Source organism: Tamandua tetradactyla, chromosome 17, assembly GCF_023851605.1.
Source record: "Tamandua tetradactyla isolate mTamTet1 chromosome 17, mTamTet1.pri, whole genome shotgun sequence".
Classification (NCBI taxonomy): Eukaryota; Metazoa; Chordata; class Mammalia; order Pilosa; family Myrmecophagidae; genus Tamandua; species Tamandua tetradactyla.
In genome coordinates, this window is record NC_135343.1 from 44167463 (window position 1) to 44187210 (window position 19748).

A 19748-nucleotide genomic window follows, 5' to 3' on the forward strand; every position below is an offset into this window, starting at 1 on the left:
ACAGAGATAGGTCACACACCAGGAAGCCAAGCATGTTAGATTTACTAGGGCAATATCTGCAGGTGAGATAACAGCACATACATACAGAAATCCACAGGCAGAGGGACCCACCCCAGCAACACGGTCAGACACCAAAGCAGCAAAAGGGTTCAGGAGGTGGCTTTGGAAAGTTCTCTCAAAAATCAAAGGGCAGCTTTGGTGCTCATAGATTCAAACAGAAAACTATACAAAACCAACCCATAAATATATATTATATATGTGTATATATTTATAAAATTGCAAAATAAAAGCCCAAAAGACAAACCATCAATCCGTACGTCAGTGGTTCAAAAAGTGTTGGCAGAGAGCAAGGCAGAGCCATTTGCCGAGATGAGTGATCAGGGAGCTGGTGTTTCGGAAGCAGAAAGCATATTTACACAGAGCCATGGAACCCCTACTTGAAACCTCACAATACTCAAAAAAGCTAAACACAGACGAGGTATGTACAAGGGAAGACAGTTAAGTAGTACTCATGTGTGACGATTGTCAGACACAGACATCGCACTGAAACCATCCAGTAGCGTTAGAGAAGAACACTGCCCTCTACCTAGACTGGATTCCCTCACGCTGGACCTGGTGACCACTCTGGACTATTCTCCCCAGCTTGGCCATCTCCGGGGAGGGAGCAAACGCTGGGACTCGGCAGTTGTAGCATAGGGATTTAAAAGCGAAGCAGTCCACAAATATCGAACAATCACCCCTGAAGCAGGACCAATAGACGTAAGGTGCAGTTGAAATATGGGAGCAGGGTACTCCGAAATACATTCCCATTTTCTGAGGGACTTTGGTGTCTTTTAAGTGTGCAGCCTCTCTCCCTCTGTGATCCAACTGTTTCTTTTTCTGAACTCACTTTTAAAGGGAAGATCTGGCCATTGGGCTTCTAAAAGTTAAGACAGGATGATTTGCTAGAGGGGATAAAAGGTTAGGATTTTTTTTGTGGTCATTCTCCTACCACACACTAATCTCCTGTTGCTTTTTCTTTACATTACTTAGAGATAAGAGATTTGCTACACTATAGCTGGCATTGTCCCGCTGCTTGGGAAGCAGTGGGTGACGAGAGGAGCCAAGGGCACCGACTAACCTGGGAGGCTGACAGCACCTGCCCACACTCTGGCTCTGACTCCAGCCACATCCGAGTCCTGCCCCTGCATCAATAACAGTGACCATTTCTCCTCCACCTTCAAGCCCAGTTTCTCATAGTACTGACACAACTTTTGGGGAAACCTTGAAGGAAAGTGGCACCAAACATCAATGTGACAAAACATAATACCCCCTCAATATGAACCAGAGCAAACCAGTATTTGTTTTATAAGGAGCCCCACCCCACCCCCCCCCTCCAGAGATTCTTTTTAGTTGTTCCTAAAAGAAAAGCCTAAGTTCCCAAGGGAACTGTTCACATAAAAATGATGGCAGGAGCCTTCTCCTCTAAAGAATATCACCTGCGATCCCCACATTGATTCCTGGGTGACTGTGGCTTCTCAGTGGGAGAGGCAGAATAAATTTGGGGTGCTTAAGTGACGGGCTCTTGTGTGCACAGTTATTTCTGGCAGGTACACTACATGCAACTAGATCAGTTGGCTAGATGGTGTATTTGAAAACAGTTGCTCTGCTATGTCTTGATACTGTGGCACAAGTGGTCTTGTGCACAGATGAATAACCGATGAACATATTTCATAAATTTAGAGGCAGTTCAGGCCTCTCGTAGTAATAATTTAATACTTCTTGCATCAAATTATTCCTTCCAGAATAGATGTGGTATGGTGATGATATGGGGTCTCATCAGGTTTCAAATTGAGGGGTGCCTTGTCCTTTCTGTAGGACTGGAGAGAACAGATTTATCCCCTACCTCGTTACTTCTCAGATTCTTGAATCGTATTGTCTTAGAGTTTGGTCGGGCTCAAATGGTGAGAGAAGGGCTTCTGCTGACCCATCTCTGTAAAATGACAGAGGAATAAAATGTTTTCTCACATGTTCAATAGTCAAACTCGGAACACTTTGTGCTCAGAAATAGAACATAAAATCCATACAGTGCAAAAGCATGATGTACGGGCGTATAGTGGGTTGTGTGTATACCTATCCCGATGCAAACATCCACGGAAAAATCCACATTTTTAATCTTTTAGATTTTCAGAAGGGAACTGTGCTGCTGGTGACTTTTTTTTTAATCCGTAGCATCTCTTCCCATATGGACCAGAGCAGTAGCCTCTGTTACAACAGTGCCAAATAACGTCTGGATGACTGTCTTGCTATATTATCACATGTAAGTGGCACAGCATTACAAACAAGAAACTATACTCTAGGCCTAGTGTACACGAATCAGTGGAATGGGGCAGTGCTTCAGAGTGGGGTTCCTACTCCATCAGGCACCTCATCCAAATCCCTAAAAGACCTTTAAAAATAACTTACCTGTCTGCAGAGGAAGAACCCATTATAAAAGTGTTGGGGGGGTGCTTATTTTTATCTGGGTGCACCCTGGTTGGGGTAAGACAGTTATCTGGGTCACCTCAGGCCAGAACACTTTTATGGAGCCCAGAGCTAGGATAGGGGAGTATCTTTTGACAGTACTTTTGCAAAGTCTGGGGAAAGGTCCTGTGATTTGGATGGTTCTCCCACAGGCTGCTGGGTACCAGCAGAGCCAAGCTTCTCTCTAACCATCTCTGCCTTCCCACCTGCAGCCTGCTGTCTCCTCATGAAAACTGACTCAGAAACCAGTTCAGAACTCTCTCTGCTTTCCAGTTCAGCCAGCCACAATGCAGCTTCAGAACAGATTTGTTCAAATTTTCCAATCCCCTTCCTGTGGCATATCCAAGTACAGGGCTTTACTAGAAATAAATCCATTGCTTACTAATTCTGAACCCTCCCTACATAAATCTTCTCCAGACCAATATTATCAAAGCCTTCAGGTAACTTTTACTTAGAGCCAAAGAAAATGCCCCTTCCTCTCACCCTAAAAGCTTGTGGTTTTGTTTGGACTGCATGTCAAGCCTGGAACTCACTAAGCGCACCTCATCCTACATGTAAAGGGAAGAAGAAACCTGCAACATTACTCAGTAACATCTCTCCCAACAATTCTACATCAAGACTAAACAGATCCAGAAAATGTGCACTAAACATTAGGTCTCTGAATTTTTCCTTCCCCTTGGCAAAAGTCCCTCAAGATGTTTTATCCAAAGCATCATATAGAAACGAGTTCTGTGCTGGAAACTACTAGCTACAAAGGAAAATGTCATATGAGGCAAGCCATTAAAAATGTCTTAGTACTAAAATTTCAGAAAGGCCTCATTGTGAGATCTCCCATGCCCCCTCCCCCATCCCTCTCTAATCAGCCACCTAAGAGAGTTTTCTAAAGTGCAAGCCTGAGCATGACTCCACCCCGATTAAAATGCTTCAGCAGCTCCACATCCCTTACACAATACAGTCCAATTCCTCCACACTTCACATGTTTCCCTAAGATCCGCCATCTACCTGTGAAGCAAACCAGCACCCTGCCTCATGCTTTAGGTTCTGGCAACACTGAATTGCTCAGCGGAACACATCATGGTGTTTCATGCTTCCATATGCCTTTGCACATGCTCTTCCCTCATCACTGAATGTCTTTCCAACCCCCCCCTCTGTTCTAAAAACCTATCTCAGCCATCACTTCTTTCAGAAAGGTTTCTCTGCTGTCCAAGATAGTTAACCAATGCTTCCTTATACTACCTCTGTAACTTGTGCCTGTTTTGCAATTTGTCTAAATACCCTCCACTTATTTACTTCTTGAGGGCAAGAAACAAGTCCTATCCTCGCAGTTGGTTCACAAGCTATTTCAATGCATGGTTTTGTTGTTGTTTTTTTTTTAATGTATAAGGAATGAACAAAGTGATTAATACACAATAGACCCATGGCATAAATTCTAAGCACGCTGCTCCAGTAACGCTTCAGCATTTTTACCTAAATGAGGCCTCACTGTCATAAAGAGAATAAAGAGAATTTGTTGAATGCAAAGAGTCCATCAATATCATCTCTGAACTACAACCAAACACAAGAAGCTACGTCAATGGTGGCATCCACTCCACCCTTCTCCTAACATTGCTTGCCGTTTACTTTTCTAGTCACAATAATTTTCTTTTTATGTCAGCATAATGCCTGATGCTTAGTGGATGCTTAATAAAGATTGTGAAAGGATGAATGGATAAATGTAAAACCTACTTTTAAAAGAAGGCATCAAAGTATTGGCTTTTATAGGCATTGCCCTTATCACAGACTTTTCTGTGGCTTTGGTGCTCCTGGCCATTGGGCCATCCATCACAAGACTTGACCCAGTCAGGAAATAGAACAGAGAACAGAGAGGGCATGGGGTAACAGTAAGGTATCTGTGCTAGAGAGAGAGGGAGAGAATTGGGTTTTCCTTAGCCATATGTCAGTTTACTTCCTTCTGAAGAAATAGCCCATCTGTGGATGGTATTTCCTGCCCCAGCTAGAAGTCTCTTGCCTCTCCTTTGCCAGAGATCCACAACTGGATGCCCATATGCAACATTAACCAGGAGCTTAGCGTACACTGATGAGGGTGAACGCAGGTAGTTTCCCACCTTCAAGTGCCAACATCACGCATTGGAGACCAGTTGCAGAAATGGATTCTGAACCACCCTGGGAGATTAAAATTTTCTGATCACCATGGCTGTTAAGAGCAAGGGCTCTGGTCTCAGCCTGACCTGTTCAGCCCCAGCTCTTACTAGTCATGTTACCTGGGGCAAGTCAATTATCCTTTTGGGACCTCAGTCCTCAGTTTCCTCATATATAAAATGGGAACGGTTGTACCCACCTCATATGATATGGCGAGGATGAAAGGATATAATGGATGTATAGCCTGCACAGTGCCTATGTACAATGAAACCTTAAAAAATGGAAAACTATGATTAGAAGCTTTCAAAAAATATCTTTTACAATAATCTGGACAAAAAAGGAAAACTATTATTGAAGACACTGTGTCTTAATGAGAATGGATTGTCTAATCTTTAGGAGCCAACATCATTGATCAATGCCCCATGGAAGAATATGAAAAGACAGCATTGGCATTTAAAACAAAAGCTGTGGCTGTTACCAGAACCCAGATGGAAAGACAGTGAGTGACAGGGCCAGGAACCCAAGCATTTCTCTGATACCTGGTTCAAGAGGAACAATCCTGAAGGACTTAACTCTGATTTTCCTCTACTGGTCCCAGAGTGATTTAGAGTCAGAACCCCAGAGGAGTCAAACTCAAGGTGCCTGAGGGTAGGAGGATACCAGTTCTGGTCTGTGAGCAAATGGTTCTGGGTTGGAGGAAGGTCAGGGGACCTGACTGCTGGACAGGAGCAAGGCAACTAGAGCCCATCGCTCCAGGTATCATGCAAAGTTTGGGAAAGGCATGGCATTTCCTGTGCTGTTTTGATCCTTTTTGTAGACCCCAAAGCCAACCAGAGGATCTAAATTTCCCCAAACTTCTGCGCTGAGCATGAGACTTTTTTCAACACTAAATTTGGTTTTAGTTTTGAAGTGCCTGAGTTGCACAATTTGAATGGGTCAAATCCCTAGCTTCTCATATTACTTAAACTATTCCTAATCCTTCATCTACTTGGCTTGCCCTTGTGTCTGCCAACTCTTAAAACTCTTTCCTCCATCATTCAAGAGGTTCCATGAAAAAAGCTCAAGGTCAGTGGTCGGGAAGTATAAGCTAAGCCAACAGCCCTTTGGAATAAAGATTAACGACTGTTATAGGGTAACAGGTCAATTTGTCTGGTTACTTTGAATATAAGGGAAGGGACCCTAAATGGAAAAGAGAAGATAGATTTTTAAACATATTGATACCTCCATCAGCAGGAGATTGGTTTCCTGCAAAGAAAGTGGGTCTTGCTCAGGGGAAGCCTCAACCTCTCTGATTTAGTTTGAGCCTGAGAAACCTTGTGGTCCATTTCTGGCCTTCTTACCCTGGGTTCAGAATGGTGGGCAACATTCCAACAAAGGTAGCCCACACTAGGCAGTGTTGTATAGTAGAAAGAGCACTGGACTGGGAGTTAGGAGACTTGAATTCTAGTGCTGGCTCTGCCACTAACTAGCTGTGTGACCTTGGGTAAGTCACCTGATTTCTCTGGGCAACTGTAAAATGAGGAGTTGGTTGGATGATCTCTAAGTTCCCCCTCTGAGCGTGATTCAGGGTCCTATTCTATCTCTCCTTAGCCCTGTGCTACCAGGGACAGAGATGGGAGAAGGGAGGGGGAAGAAAAGAGGATGCAGATGGGAGCCCAAGGGTGCCACCAATCAGGACTCCACTTTCTCCTTCTTTTTGCTCTTTTTCAGGAAGGATGGGGTTCGGAATTTCTTTTTCTTCTTGGAGGGAGATTTAGAAGGTGAGCCCTCTGGGGACATGGGGCCGCTGGTGACCGACTCGGTTTTGTCCTTGGAGGTATCCACATCTGTGTCGGCGTTGGTGGTCATCTGGCTCAGACCTTTACTGAGAATTTCCTCTGTGGTCTGCTCATCCTCCCTCCCATTAGCCACCACCCCTTCTGGCTGGGTTGTTTTGGGCTCTGTAGTGGCTTTGCTTGTTTCCGTCTTCTCAGCACCTTCTAGAAAGCAAAAAAAAAAAAAAAACATGACCCATACGATTTCATTCAGGTGAGAGCTTCCATTTGAGGTTAACAACCATTTCTAGGCAAGTCTATAAGATAGGTCTAGAGTCATGGGAGAGGTGGGGACTGACATGGGGCAGCACGGACAGAGGTTCTCAGAGACAGACGGAAGGACTGAATTCTCATCCAAAGCCCATACCATGTCCATAGTTAAACAGGCCTGCCTGGAGAACAAGCCCTCAAGGTAAAACTCTGGGCTCTGGTCTACAAATAGAAACATACGTCTGAACATGGCAGGGGGGCAAGCTGGGGCCCAGTTCAAGATTTTTCTAGGCATGGAAAGAAAACAAAGGGGAGGAAGAAGCCTATAGGAAGAGGTCATGCATTTCTCAATGGAGGGATCTAAGAACTGCTGTAATCAGTTCAATTTCACTAATATGTGGAGATTTCACTATTCATCACCATTTCATTTCCTACACCTATGAGCAACTTTTGGGAAAATAAAGAGCATCTTCTCAGTAGGCAGGGAAGGGGAGGAAGAGAGAGGATGGAATTCATGAGTGTCCTGGAATCCCTGTTTCCAAGATAATGTTAACCCAGTGGGGAAGAGTCCCAGTCTCTGTTCCACCACAGGGGGATCTCGTTAGGACAGTCAGGTCATACAAGGCCAGAACTGCTTAACCTGGGAAAGCAAACCCTCCTGCACCTTCCATCCCCTTTCCTTTCTCCTCCACCTGCTTCTACTCAAGCTTGTAAATGCCTGCTTTGGGGAAGGGAAATGATAAAACCATAGACTTTGAAAAGTAGAAAGGAAGGTCAAGATCATCTAACTCACCTCCTCCCCATTTCACAGATATGAAAACTGAGTGAGACAGTAAAATAGTAGACAGACATGACTTCCAGTCCAACATTCTTTTCACTACGTAAAATGAGGAGGAACTATGTTCCTGTGTGCTTGTATATGAATGTGCGTGCATGCATGTGTGTGATATATCACATTACAAGAAGGAGCCAGGGCATGCTCCTCTGTATAGGAATGTTGGTAATAGGGGAGGTCTGAATGGTGTAGAAGGAGTGAATCAACAAATAAATTTTAGGAACAGACTACCCCTTGACAGGGGTAGAGGGGGCAATGCATTACTACATTAGGATGGAACAGAGGAGGCAAAGCTGGGGGCAGTTACAAAAGGCTATTTTGATGACTAGGGCAAGATCTTCTTATAATTAAATCTTTTTTAACTCCAGAAACTGGCTGAGGCAAGTCAATGTCCCTCCCAGGCTACTTTAGAAGACTCTTTCCTCTTAGCTCCAGAGATATGACTTCCAGCTCTCACTTTCCCCACTGCCCAGCCTATGTTCTATCATCACTCAGCAGCTTAGCTTCCAAGTTCCCCAATGCCCTTGCCTCCCACAGCCCTCACTCTTCTCCTGCCCTCCCACCACATGCTGCGGTGATCACGACCTGCCTGTGCCCTCGAATGCAGTTAACCAGTTTGATCACAATCTTTTATCTGCCAACTCTCCTCTTCCCACTTCACCTGCTATTTGGTCTCATCGACCCTCTGATCCCTGAACCTCTCCTAGTCATCCCAGCCTGTTTCCCTCTGTCCGGGAGGCCCACCTCACCAGTGTTCTGTGTCCCCAACACTTGCCCCATACAATGAATCAGCTTGAATGCCATCTCTTCCTTGAAGTCTTTCCTGAGCCCATGCCCACTTCCAGGTGGAATTTATTGCCCCTTCCCTTTTGCCCCACTATATAAACTCCCTTCACAGCAACTGTAAAACTGTCACACTTGGTTTTTATTTACCTGTCTTCCCCTTCTAAGCTGAAATAAATGAAGGCAGAACTGTGCCCATCTAGCTCATATAGAAGGTGGGAAAAAACATGAATGGTTGAATGCATGAGCTAATCAATGAATGTAACTATAAACAGTTTTCTCTCATGGATCCCAGCCTGAGCCTTCTAAACTGAACTGGATCTATCTATGAAAATCAGCACGAGCCCCAGCCCTGAGTGCTGGCCTTGGTCCCCATACCTACTCCCCTGGTCCTCACTCTCATCTTCCTTGACTCTTGTACCTATCTGTGGTTCTACAATTCCAATCGAGATCCTCACTGAGACCCCTCACTTGGAAGATCCACTAGGACAATTTTCTCATGCTTGGCCCTTGGCACCCTCCTTCTACAATGCTTGTGGTACTTGCCATCTCGTTCCATGAACACTCTGTGGCTAAGATGGGTTCCTGCTTTCTGTAACGTCCTACCCTGGTGGAGGGCATCATTGGGAGACCTCACGCTAATGGTGTCCTTCATCCATGTCCTTTTACCCACATCTGCCCTGCTTGTCAGCCCAGTCTATGGCCTCGTCCCTGGGTCTAGGTCTCAGTTTGGGAGGGCAGCACACAAGGATCTTCTCACTATCCAGAGAACAACAGTCTTACTGAGCGTAACGGCCAGGATTGCAGAACTCCCACATAGTGAAATGTTTTGGGAAGTACCCACAAATGGAAATGGGGTTAGCAAAGGTATGATGAATCTTGGAGGAGCAAGTTTCCAAATTGAGGTCACCACTCACTCAGCTTTGGGGAACAGAGATCACTGGAGGATTCTGTAGGCCAAGAGAAGGGACAGTGGGGCAGGGCTCCAGAAATAAATGGCTACCAAACTCCCAGAAAGTATCAAGAACTGACTTTGAGAGCTCCGGCCCCTTCTCTGTTAGAAGTCCAGGAGAGATAAGGGTGGGAATGCACAAAGTTCTCAACCGGTCTTCAGCTGGGAGTGGGCAGAATAGACAGACCAGGCTGGGAAAGAGCCCAGGAGCTATGAGCAGATGGGAGCTCACTTTCCAGCAACCTCTAAGAACCACCACTGACTGGGGTACCTGGGGCTCTGGGTACAGGGGCCAGCTGTGGAGTGGCTGGGGTGGGGCAGAGGCTGGGAAATAGAAGCCTCAGTCCAGGAGTGGTGACCAGGAGGCTGGGGGACAAGATTGGGGCATCTAGAGAGCAGATGATTGGGAGCAAGGCTAGAATCAGAAGCCAGGATCCACATCCAGACCCCTGTGGATTGGAGGACAAAGGGCTGAAAACTTTTCAGAGGCTGGAGGTGAGAAGTCTTTTATGGGGAGGTGCAGAGCTTGTTTAGATCCCCTGTCTCCTAGAATCCATTTTTTACTATTCTCCACAGCCTCCAGCCACTCATGGTCTCTTAGTTCTCTGACATCCGCTACAACACTGACTCCCTGGCCACCACCCTTGGGCAGCCTGCTCCACTCCTGTTTGCTGGTCTAAGTATGTATCTCTCCAAGGTCTGGCTCAAGCCACATTTTAACTATGCAACCTTCCCTGGCACTTGCCAATGATCTTGCCCTCCTCCAAACCTACTGCCACACAGTCATTTCATTTGCACGTATCATTTATCCTTTATTTAAGAGCCCATTCGTCACTCAAGTACACCATTCAGGGCAGAAACTCTGTCCTTTACTTCTCTGGATAACAATCACTCAGCTCAGCAACAACATGCTTGAGCCAGTTCACTGTCACTGCCGAGTAGGCATCCTGCCTTTGTCCAAGTGAGACCAGATGAAGGTGAAACAGAAGATGTCCTTGCTTTGCAAGAGTATCTGGGTTCTTCTGTCTTAGTTCACTGGGGTGAGGGTGTGGGGAAAGAATATGTACCTTGCCTAATTGAAAGAGCAAGGTCACCCTTCCTCTCCTGGCCCTACTAACACCTCAGGTCAAGCACACAACGTCTGGGCCGAGCCCCACAGATCAGGGAGGCCCTCTCTTTGCAGCACCTCTTAGCACGGAAGATACCTAGGGAAGACCTAAAAGCAGGATTTGCTGACTTGCTTCTGAAGCCAAAGTGTACCAGACTGATCACGACCCATATACCAAATGCACAGAAGACTGGTGACTGCTACTCATTTGTGCCAGTTTGAAAGGATTATGTACCCCTAGAAAAGCCATGTTTTAATCTTGATCCATCTTGTACAGGCAGCCATTTCTTTTAATCCCTATTCAGCACTAGTTGGAAACTTGACTGGATTATGGGATTGTCTCCATGGAGATGTGGCATACATAACTGTGGTATTAAACCTTTGATTGGAAGGAGATGTGACTTCACTCATTCTGGGTGGGTCTTGATTGGTTTACCGGAATCCTTTGAAAGAGGAAAAACTAGTTCCCTCCCACACTGAATCAGCTAGTTCCGTAGTTCAGTGTAGCCAGCAGAATGTAGAGGAAGTGCCACTGTGCAAGCCCAGTCCCAAGACTTAAGAAGACCTGGCAGCTTTTGCTTTTACAGTTTTGGGAGTTCTGATCTGCCACACAGTGGTATGATGGAAGCACACATAGCGGGGCACACATAGGAGGCCGTGCAACTACATGGAGAGAGAAAAGTACACCCATCCCAGTAGCCCAGCTGAGGCTAGTCTTTCAAGTGTTAACCATGTGAGAATGCCACCTTGCAAATTCCAGCTCAGTCAAGCTCCCAGATAACTGCAGCCCCCAGATGATATCATGTGGAGCGGAAGGACCACCCAGCTGAGCCAGTCAACTGCAGTCAATCCACAGAAGTAATTTACATAAAACTAGTTTCTACTATATAATTATGATGTAATTATCTATTGCTGCATAATACACCACCCAAAACTTAATGACTTAAAACAAACCAGTATGTTGTCTCTCATGAGTCTGTGAAGATGGTAAATAATAAGAAATAGTTTTGTCAGCCTACTACAGGACACTTTTACATCCATTAATTCATTTTATCCTGACAATACTGTGAGTTACGAAAGGCAAGTGCTCATGTTATTCCTCTATTCACAAATTTTTTAAGTGACTTATTTAAGCTCTGATGCTGACTATGGGCTATTTCTTTGAAGGTTTAGCAAACACCCTGCAAGGGGGGGTGGTCACTGAAGAATTCAGTAGCAGGAGCAGAGGTCATCAGGAACTATTCAAGGAGGATGAGATGACAAATCACCTGATGTGAGGAAAGAGGTGGAAAGCTGTTCTTCAGAGAGGCCAATGGGGTAGGAGTCAAGGAGACAGATTGGAAGTGACACTAAGATGACTCAGCACAAGAGGATTGGGGAGCACAGTGACAAATGGATGAAAAAGCCATCACTGATCTGATGGTGAGTGCTAAATATGAAAGTGAAGATGTTGCTCAGAGGGTCAGATCTATCTGCTCTTAGGAGCCAGGTAACTCATCAACCAGCCAAGGCAAGCCTACTTCACACCTGTCACCCCTACACCAACACTAGCACCTTCAGCACATGGGGCCTGCTCCAAGGAGATCCATGCCCCCCAGCTCTGTCTACATTACAGGAAGTGTCTTTAGAGAGGACCTTAACTTTTCTAATACCTCAACTACACTGTGCCTTCCTCCAAGGGCAGAGACTTGGACCAGAGAGAGCGAGGAATCCCATCCCAAGCTCGGTGAACAGTTATTCTACCCTCACACATCCTCCTCCTGCCCTCTGTCCCACCAAAGGGCTCTGTGCCAGTTTGAAAGGATTTATGTACCCTAGAAAAGCCATGTTTTAATCCTAATCAATCTTGTGAGAGCAATGGTTTCTTCAAATCCCTATTCAGTACTATAGGTTGGAAATTTGATTAGGTTATCTCCACAGAGATGTGACGAGTCAATTGTGGTTATTAAACTTGATTAGATGGAGATGTTTCTCCACCTGTTCTAGGTGGAACTTGATTAGTTTACTGGGACCCTATAAAAGAAGAGACATCTTTTGAGAGAATGCCTTTTCGAGAATGACAAAAAAGCCACAGCAGAGCCGAGCAGAGCCATGAGGCTGAGAGAACCACACAGTCAGCCAGTGACCTTTGGCGATTCTGAGAGAGCAAAGAAGGACAAAAGAGTGACAAGAGCCATGAAACTGAGTCCACCAGCCAGTGACCTTTGGAGATGAAGGAGAATGCCCCTGGGGGAGCTTCATGAAGCAAGAGGCCTGGAGAGGAAGCTAGCAAACAATGCTGTGTTTGCCATGTGCCCTTCCACTTGAGAGAGAAACCCTGAACTTCATCAGCCTTCTTGAATCAAGGTATCTTTCCCTGGATGCCTTAGATTGGACACTTCTATAGATTTGCTTTAATTGGGATACTTTCATGACCTTAAAACTGTAAACTTGTAACTTATCTGTGCCAGTTTGAAAGGATTTATGTACCCTAGAAAAGCCATGTTTCGATCCTAATTGATTTTGTGGGAGCAATGGTTTCTTCTAATCCCTATTTAGCACTATAGGCTGGAAACTTGATTAGGTTATCTCCACAGACATGTGACTCAATCAAGTGAGGGTATTAAACTTGAGTAGGTAGAGATGTGTCTCTACCCATTCCAGGTGGGTCTTGATTGGTTTTACTGGAATACTTTAAAAGAAGAAGCACTTTGGAAAAAGCTATAGAACAACAAGAGAGAAAGCCACAAGATTCTGAGAGAGCAGAGAATGCCACAGAACCGCAAAGCAGAGAGTGCACCAGCCTGCGACGTTTGGAGAATGAGAAGGAAAATGCCACCCAGGGAGCTTCATAAAGCAGGATGCCTGGAGAGGAAGCTAGCAGAAGCCATGTTCGCCATATGCCTTTCTAGATGAGAGAGAAACTCTGACCATGTTTACCACATGCCTTCTCATTTGAGAGAGAAACCCTGGACTTCACTGGCCTTTTTGAACCAAGGTGTCTTTCCATAGATGCCTTAGATTGGACATTTCTATAGACTTTCTTTAATTGGCCTTAGAACTGTAAACTTGCAACTTATTAAATTCCTCTTTTTAAAAGCCATTCTGTTTTTGGTATATTGCATTCCGGCAGCTAGTAAACCAGAACATATTAAATTCCCCTTTTTAAAAAATTCATCCCATTTCTGGTATAATGCATTCTAGCACTAGAAAACCAGAACAGACTCCAGGGAGCTGAAATGGAATTGCCGTCCCTTATCTGCTCTTGCCATAACCCTCTTCTCTAGCCCCAGGTTTCCTTCCTGCCGTTGGTACATGTGCTATGCCCTCATTGCATCCCTAGAAGGCAGTCAGTCCCCAGAGACAGTCACACTCTGGCCACAGCCCTAGAGGAGGCCATGGGCTCCTTAGAGGTGTTCGTATACTAGGAACAGGGATGGAGGTGCCCTCCTGAGGGCTGTAAAGCCCCAGGGAGTGCAAGGAGCTGGCCCTACTGCCTGCACACTGTGAGGGATTGTGCTTCCGGTTGTGTATGTTCTGTGTGCACATGGGTGTGTTTGTGTGTGCCCTGTGTGTACACCCATGTCTCTCAGAGGAAGACCTAGTACATGCACAGCACATATGGAGTTGGTCATTAATTTTACAGCCAGGAAACCTCCCAAAGGCATGGTTGTGAGTTGCAAAATAAAAAGTGGGGCAAAATATATTTCTTTTGAAAAAAAATCCTCCCTCCCCCATTGCAAGTGTTGAAGTGAGTTAGTAAAACAGCCTCTCTATACTTACTACAGAGACAAGTATTCAGAATCGGAGGAAACTCCTTTGATGAAGGCACAAATGGGAAGAGAAAGGAAGACGTTGTGGAGACAAATTGACAATACCACAATGAGACACAATGAACACAAACACAGTTGGGGGACATCCACTTGGGGCTCTGGCCTCAAGCAGATGGGTTTCCTCTGGCAATGCTGGTCCCACACGCAAGGCAGCAATTAGCTTATGGAAGGAGCTCAGGGGTTGAGGGGTTCTATTAGAGTCTACATATATGTGGCCATTCCACCCAGGAAGGAGAAATTTGCAATAGGCCACCAAGGAGCTGCTGCCTGGATGACTCCCGATGGGGGTCTCTCAGGGACTGGGGCAGAGCGTCCATGCTCAGGTGTGATTCTAGGAGCACACGAAAGACACTTTAAGAATCTGTGTGGCTGTGGACTATAATACTGTTTTCTGCCATATGCTTATGTTATTAATCATAACCATAACTAGGTCTTACATTTAAATCATGCTTTTACTCTCTGGAAGTATGTTTTCATCTACAGCTTCCCTTATACACACAACAACCCTAAAATGGGAACACATTAGCAGCCCCGTTTAACAGATGAGGGAACTTAGGCACAGAGAGATTAAATGATAAAGTAAGTGGTTGAATTGGGCCTAAAACTCAGCTCTTCATAAACCAGTTATTTCTGGAATGCAGTTCTCGACCTGGGTTGTACCTTAGATTCCCCTGGAGAGATTCAGGCTACACCCTCGCCCCCCATTCCAGATCATTTAACTCAGAACCACTGAGGGTGGAACCCAGGCTGGCATCGGTAGGTTTTAAAGTCTCCCCAGGTGATTCCAATATGCAGTCAATGTTGAAAAGGCCTCCAGCCTCATCTGGAAGCTTGTTGGAATGCAGGAACTCAGGCCCTACCCGGACCTACTGAATCAGAACTGCATTTTAACAAGATCCCCAGATGATTCCTATACACATTGAAATGTGAGAACTGGGCTGGTGCATCTGGAAAACTCCATCAACTGCCCTAATCCAAGTTAGAGGTGAGAGGCTGTGGGCCACTCAGCAACTTATTTATCATTGCTTAGACTGGGTTTAAATTATATTGTCAGAGCTTGTGAATGAAACAAGCTTAAATGTGGTAGCCCTATTTCAGACTCCCTAGAAATAGCAGACAGAAAAGCTTGGTGAGTAGGGTCAACACCTTTTTCAAGTCAGGGCACCTGAGGTGTGCAGCACCTGCCCTGCTTTCCATACAGACATCTTTCTGAGCCTATGGAAGCATCCCCCACCCCCACCCCCACCCCCACCCCCACCCCCACCCCCACCGGCCCTCTGAGCTTGACTCACCCTCTGAAGACTTGGACGGAGAGACCACAGGGCTTTTGGTCTCCGTCTTCACTGGGCTCTGTGCTGGAGAAGCAGGGGCAGACTTCACGGGTGAGCCAGGCCCTTCTGTGGTGGTTTCTTTCTCTCCTGAAAACACAGAAAACCACATCAGGATAGAGGTCAAAAAAAAAAAAAGGGGGGGGCCAGAAGGGTAGAGAGAGAGAGCATTTTTAAATTGCTTTTTTCTACCTGATCATTTCTCTTGGCTAACTATAAATCTCCTGGCCGAAGTTAGCCACTTCCCCACAGGTTTTTTAAATTTCTGCCATGTCCAGGAAGGCAAATTGGGAGGAGTTGGAATCACATTCTGTTTCCTTCATCCAAGCACATCTACCGAGGGAATACGTTATCCCTGGTGTGGCCGGCAAGATGGTGGGAGAATTCCCACACAGGGTCAGGTCCATGGCACTCATCTATGTCCATGTCTCTAAAGACAACCAGCCAGGTGCTTTTGGTCATGACCACAAGAGCGAATCAACAGGCAAGGCGGGCCCTCAAGGAATCAACTCCCTTAAAAGCACCCATGACTTGTTTGCATATAATTATTTTTTTGATTTATCTGATACTTTTGGTCCAAACAATTCCTATGGAAAAAAAAACACCATGTTTCTCTCTCCTTTGTTAATTGGCCATTACAGCTCCAAGGAAACAGCAAGGCTTCCCCTAGTGCCTTCTTTGTGTCTAGCAGATGGCTGACTGGGGCGAGGAGGGAGGTGGGAAGGAAAGGGGCCAGGAGCGGGCATGGAGAGGATAGGCGAGGAGAAGACCCTGCCCTGAAGGAACTACAACCTAATGCAGTGGACAAAACCAAGAGCTGAATTGTCTTAGACCCCAAGTGCTCCAGAAACAAAGATGGGACAGCTCAATTTAGAGCAGCAGGGAAGGTGACAGAGAGGACTTCCCAGAGGGAGGGAGGTCTGAGGCGGAGCTTGAAGTGTCAGTGGTTTGGGATGAGGCTAGCTGAGAAGGGAAACCATGCCAGGGAGGGGCAAAGAGCCATAAACAAAGGACTCTCAAGCTATCATGAGTATGATTATTTCGGAGTCAACATGGAGAGATGGGCTTGAAATAAAGGAGTAAAAAAAAGACAAAGGTATTAGGTCATGGAGAGTTTTATTTGCCAGGCTAAACAACTTACAGGCGATCTGAAAGAATTAATGATTATTGCTATTATACAGATTTTAGTGCAGGTAGCATCTAACACCAGTTAGATGTTACCTACAAAAGACCATATTTACAGGAACTATCCTAAGTATTGTAAAAGTATTGACTCCTTTATATCTAAGTGAAAGGATCAAGGTCACTGAGGCCCCATGTAACTGTTAGACACTGAGCAATGAAGGGCTTTACGATAATTATTATGCTAATAAGTGTGTGAGTGTGTGTGTGTAGGGGTGTGTGGGGGGAGGGTGTGGGGGGGTGGTGGAGGGGTAGCAAGTGAGATTTGAAAATGAAAGCAAAAGCTACACTGAGCCACAGGGTCCTGTCCAAGAAAGAAGGAACAGATTCCAGGGTCCCTAGAGAAGAGTGAGCACTGTTGGCTGCCAAGTGAAATTCAAGCTAAGGACAATAACCCCTGAGATCTTTTCTAAAATGGTTTTGTTTTTTTTCACATGGGCAGGCTCTGGGGAAACAATCTAAAATGTTTTAATTACCAACACTATGAAGTTATTTTCCTCAGGCTTCAAGGTAGGGCAAGGAAAAATGGTTCTGGAAGACTGTGGAACTGGGTAAGCAAATCCTAGACTGACCCACCAAGGCTTCAGAACCACCCACCCAAGAACACAGAACCAGGCGCATTCCATGGGCCCTGCTGGGTGGAAAGGGCTCCAGCTGCTCCACTCTCACCCCACCCCAGTAGAAACCCCAGAACTCAAGGCTGTGCTTGAGCTGGTCACAGGACAAGAAGAAGGAAGAGGAGAAAGAAGAAGAGTAACCCTGACTTTTCCTCTTCTGATGTGTCAGAGAACAATGGGAGGACACATGAAGAAACGGAGTGCTGCCAGGAGGAAGGCAAGAGTAGATGAGGGGGCTCCCAAGTCTGTTACAAGGGGAGTAATTTGCTGCAAGGTAGGCAGAAGGAATGTTGGGCAGGGAGAAGAACACAATTGTGCGGGCCAGGTTGCACTGTGGAGTAAATCAGACCATTTCAATGGGAAGGTGCTAAGATGGGCAGCATTCAAAGTTTGCTACCCAGGATATTCCATTAATGGCAAAACAGTAAAAGCAGCCCTGCCCACTCAGATATAAAATAAGGTGAAGAAGTAAAACCAAGCAGATCTATCATATCAACAAATATAAATGGATAAGCTCACCTATTAAAAAGAAAGACTCCCATATTAAACATCATATTTGTTACTCAGCCCTACTCCACATAACTGAAATAGAATTTCAGCTTAGCTTAGTGTAAATAGGATTTACACTTAGCTTAGTTAGCAAGAAACAGACTACTTGTACAGAGGAGTGTCTTGATTAGCAAAGAGGGTTATTTTTTAACCCAGCTGTTCAATTATTACATTCCAATAATTTGATGAACAGAAAATACACCCCTTGGCAAAAACAAGAGAGTGTCGCCGGAATATCTGATACACAGGACCTATCCCTGTGGCAAGCAGAGTGGGTTATAGCTAAAAACAAGGGTCCAACAGGGTGAAGCCATCCCTCTAAAGCAAAACCACTGGGTAGACTCAAGAGGGCAATGAGACAGATCCCCGCTGATCTCTTCATTTCCTCTAACTCAACTGGAATCTCCACTTCTGGAAAATGGCAGCCATACACATTACACAATACCATCAATACTAATTTGAAAAAGATCCCTCCATCCCTCATTATCTAAAAATAGCTTCCCCCTGCTCCATGAAGTAGGTCACCCCAGGGGAACCCTGAGCTGACAGTGCCCCAGGTTAGTTACCATCCAGCTGTAGTTTCTTCCTTTCCACCTCTTTCTTGTACTCCTCCAGCTCCTGGTCAGTGAGTTGGCTGAAGGGGTTGGGCACCGTCTCCTCTGAATCGTCTTTGGTATCTGCATCACCCTTGGACATCAGCTGGCTCTCTGTAGACTGAAAGTTAACCACAGAGTGTGTGTTGCTCTCTAAACGCCCAGGCCCAGCTTCCTTTCAGACTCATGTGGCCAGCATTGGTCTTGCTAGGGCCAGTGTGCCATGCAGCTCCTTGGAAACAGCGCAGAGCTTCAGGGTAGGGGCTGTTCATTTCTCTCACTGCTACCTCATCCCTAAACCCAACTTCCTGGATGAATGCAAGGATTCCACCCTCTGCCCCGAAATGAAATCAGATGCGCCCAAGCAGAGGAAGACACACCTTTATTGCAATCCCTTCTATGGACACTTCCAAGTCATCACTAAGTAAATACAGTCAGCGGCCCACAGTCAGCCAGCCAAAGCCTAGCAAGCATAGCATTATGCCAAGCAAGCTTCATGCCAGCCGCTTCCCACCATCACCCTCCCCAACTCCCAACAGCAGTGCAAGCCACAACACACAGCATTAAATCATATGCAAACACCCAATGGCTTCAGTGTTCTCAGTTCAAACTATAAGTACTTGAGTCTTGGATCTTCAACCCACCCATACTGCAGGTCCCTGAGAGGACATGGCAAAATCAGTGTTTTCACCACCTTCATGGAGTCCCTGATCCTGAGGGTGCTGATCTTGCGTGAGATTCAAATCCTTTGGTCCTCACTAGCCCAAGATAGGTGCTAAAATTCCACACTCCACACCCGTTTCCTAATTCAGCATCCTCATCTTAGCTGTTGAAAATGCACTGGTCTGAGATGGAGAACCACAGAGGAAATAAACCCAAGGGGGAATGAGCCTTTCCCTGAAGTCTGGAACAGCTGGCCCAAACCACGTGCCTCCTTCCCTTCCCTGGCCTCCCGGTCTTCTGATGGCAGGCTCTGGGTTCCTTTCAAAAGGGAGGCAGTGACAGGTATAGCCTAAGGAACCAGCTGCATGGAGTTCAAACGGAGAATCCAAAGAGAGCCCTTGGTATTAATGGCAGAGTTTTTAACACTCTTACCCATGGTTATGAACTCGCATCAACCCCCACTATTTCTATCCCTGACCCTGCTGCACATTCAGTGTTCCTCACAGTTGAGTTGAGGTCAGGTGGAGGTAGGCGTGAGGATATATGGTCTTTGAACTTCTCCTGCTAATGGGCACCTGTTTTGTGGGCTGCAGACTGATCAGAAATAATTACATCATCTCAATTTGCTTTGCAAAGAGGAACATTTCCCTGTATGTTCTCC

General features: G+C 45.8%; 1 protein-coding gene across 1 annotated transcript in view; it reads right to left on the bottom strand.

Annotated features, from left to right (window-relative positions):
* Positions 1-3372: 3372 nt before the first annotated feature.
* Positions 3373-19748, bottom strand: part of ADD2 (adducin 2) — a 57462-nt gene continuing 41086 nt past the window's right edge. Inside the window, exons 13-15 of the mRNA XM_077134498.1 lie at positions 18398-18545; positions 15448-15573; positions 3373-6620 (exon numbers count right to left, since the gene is read on the bottom strand). Of these exons, the coding sequence (XP_076990613.1) occupies positions 6313-6620; positions 15448-15573; positions 18398-18545 (582 nt within the window). The 3' untranslated portion in view covers positions 3373-6312. The remainder of the gene's footprint in view (positions 6621-15447; positions 15574-18397; positions 18546-19748) is intronic.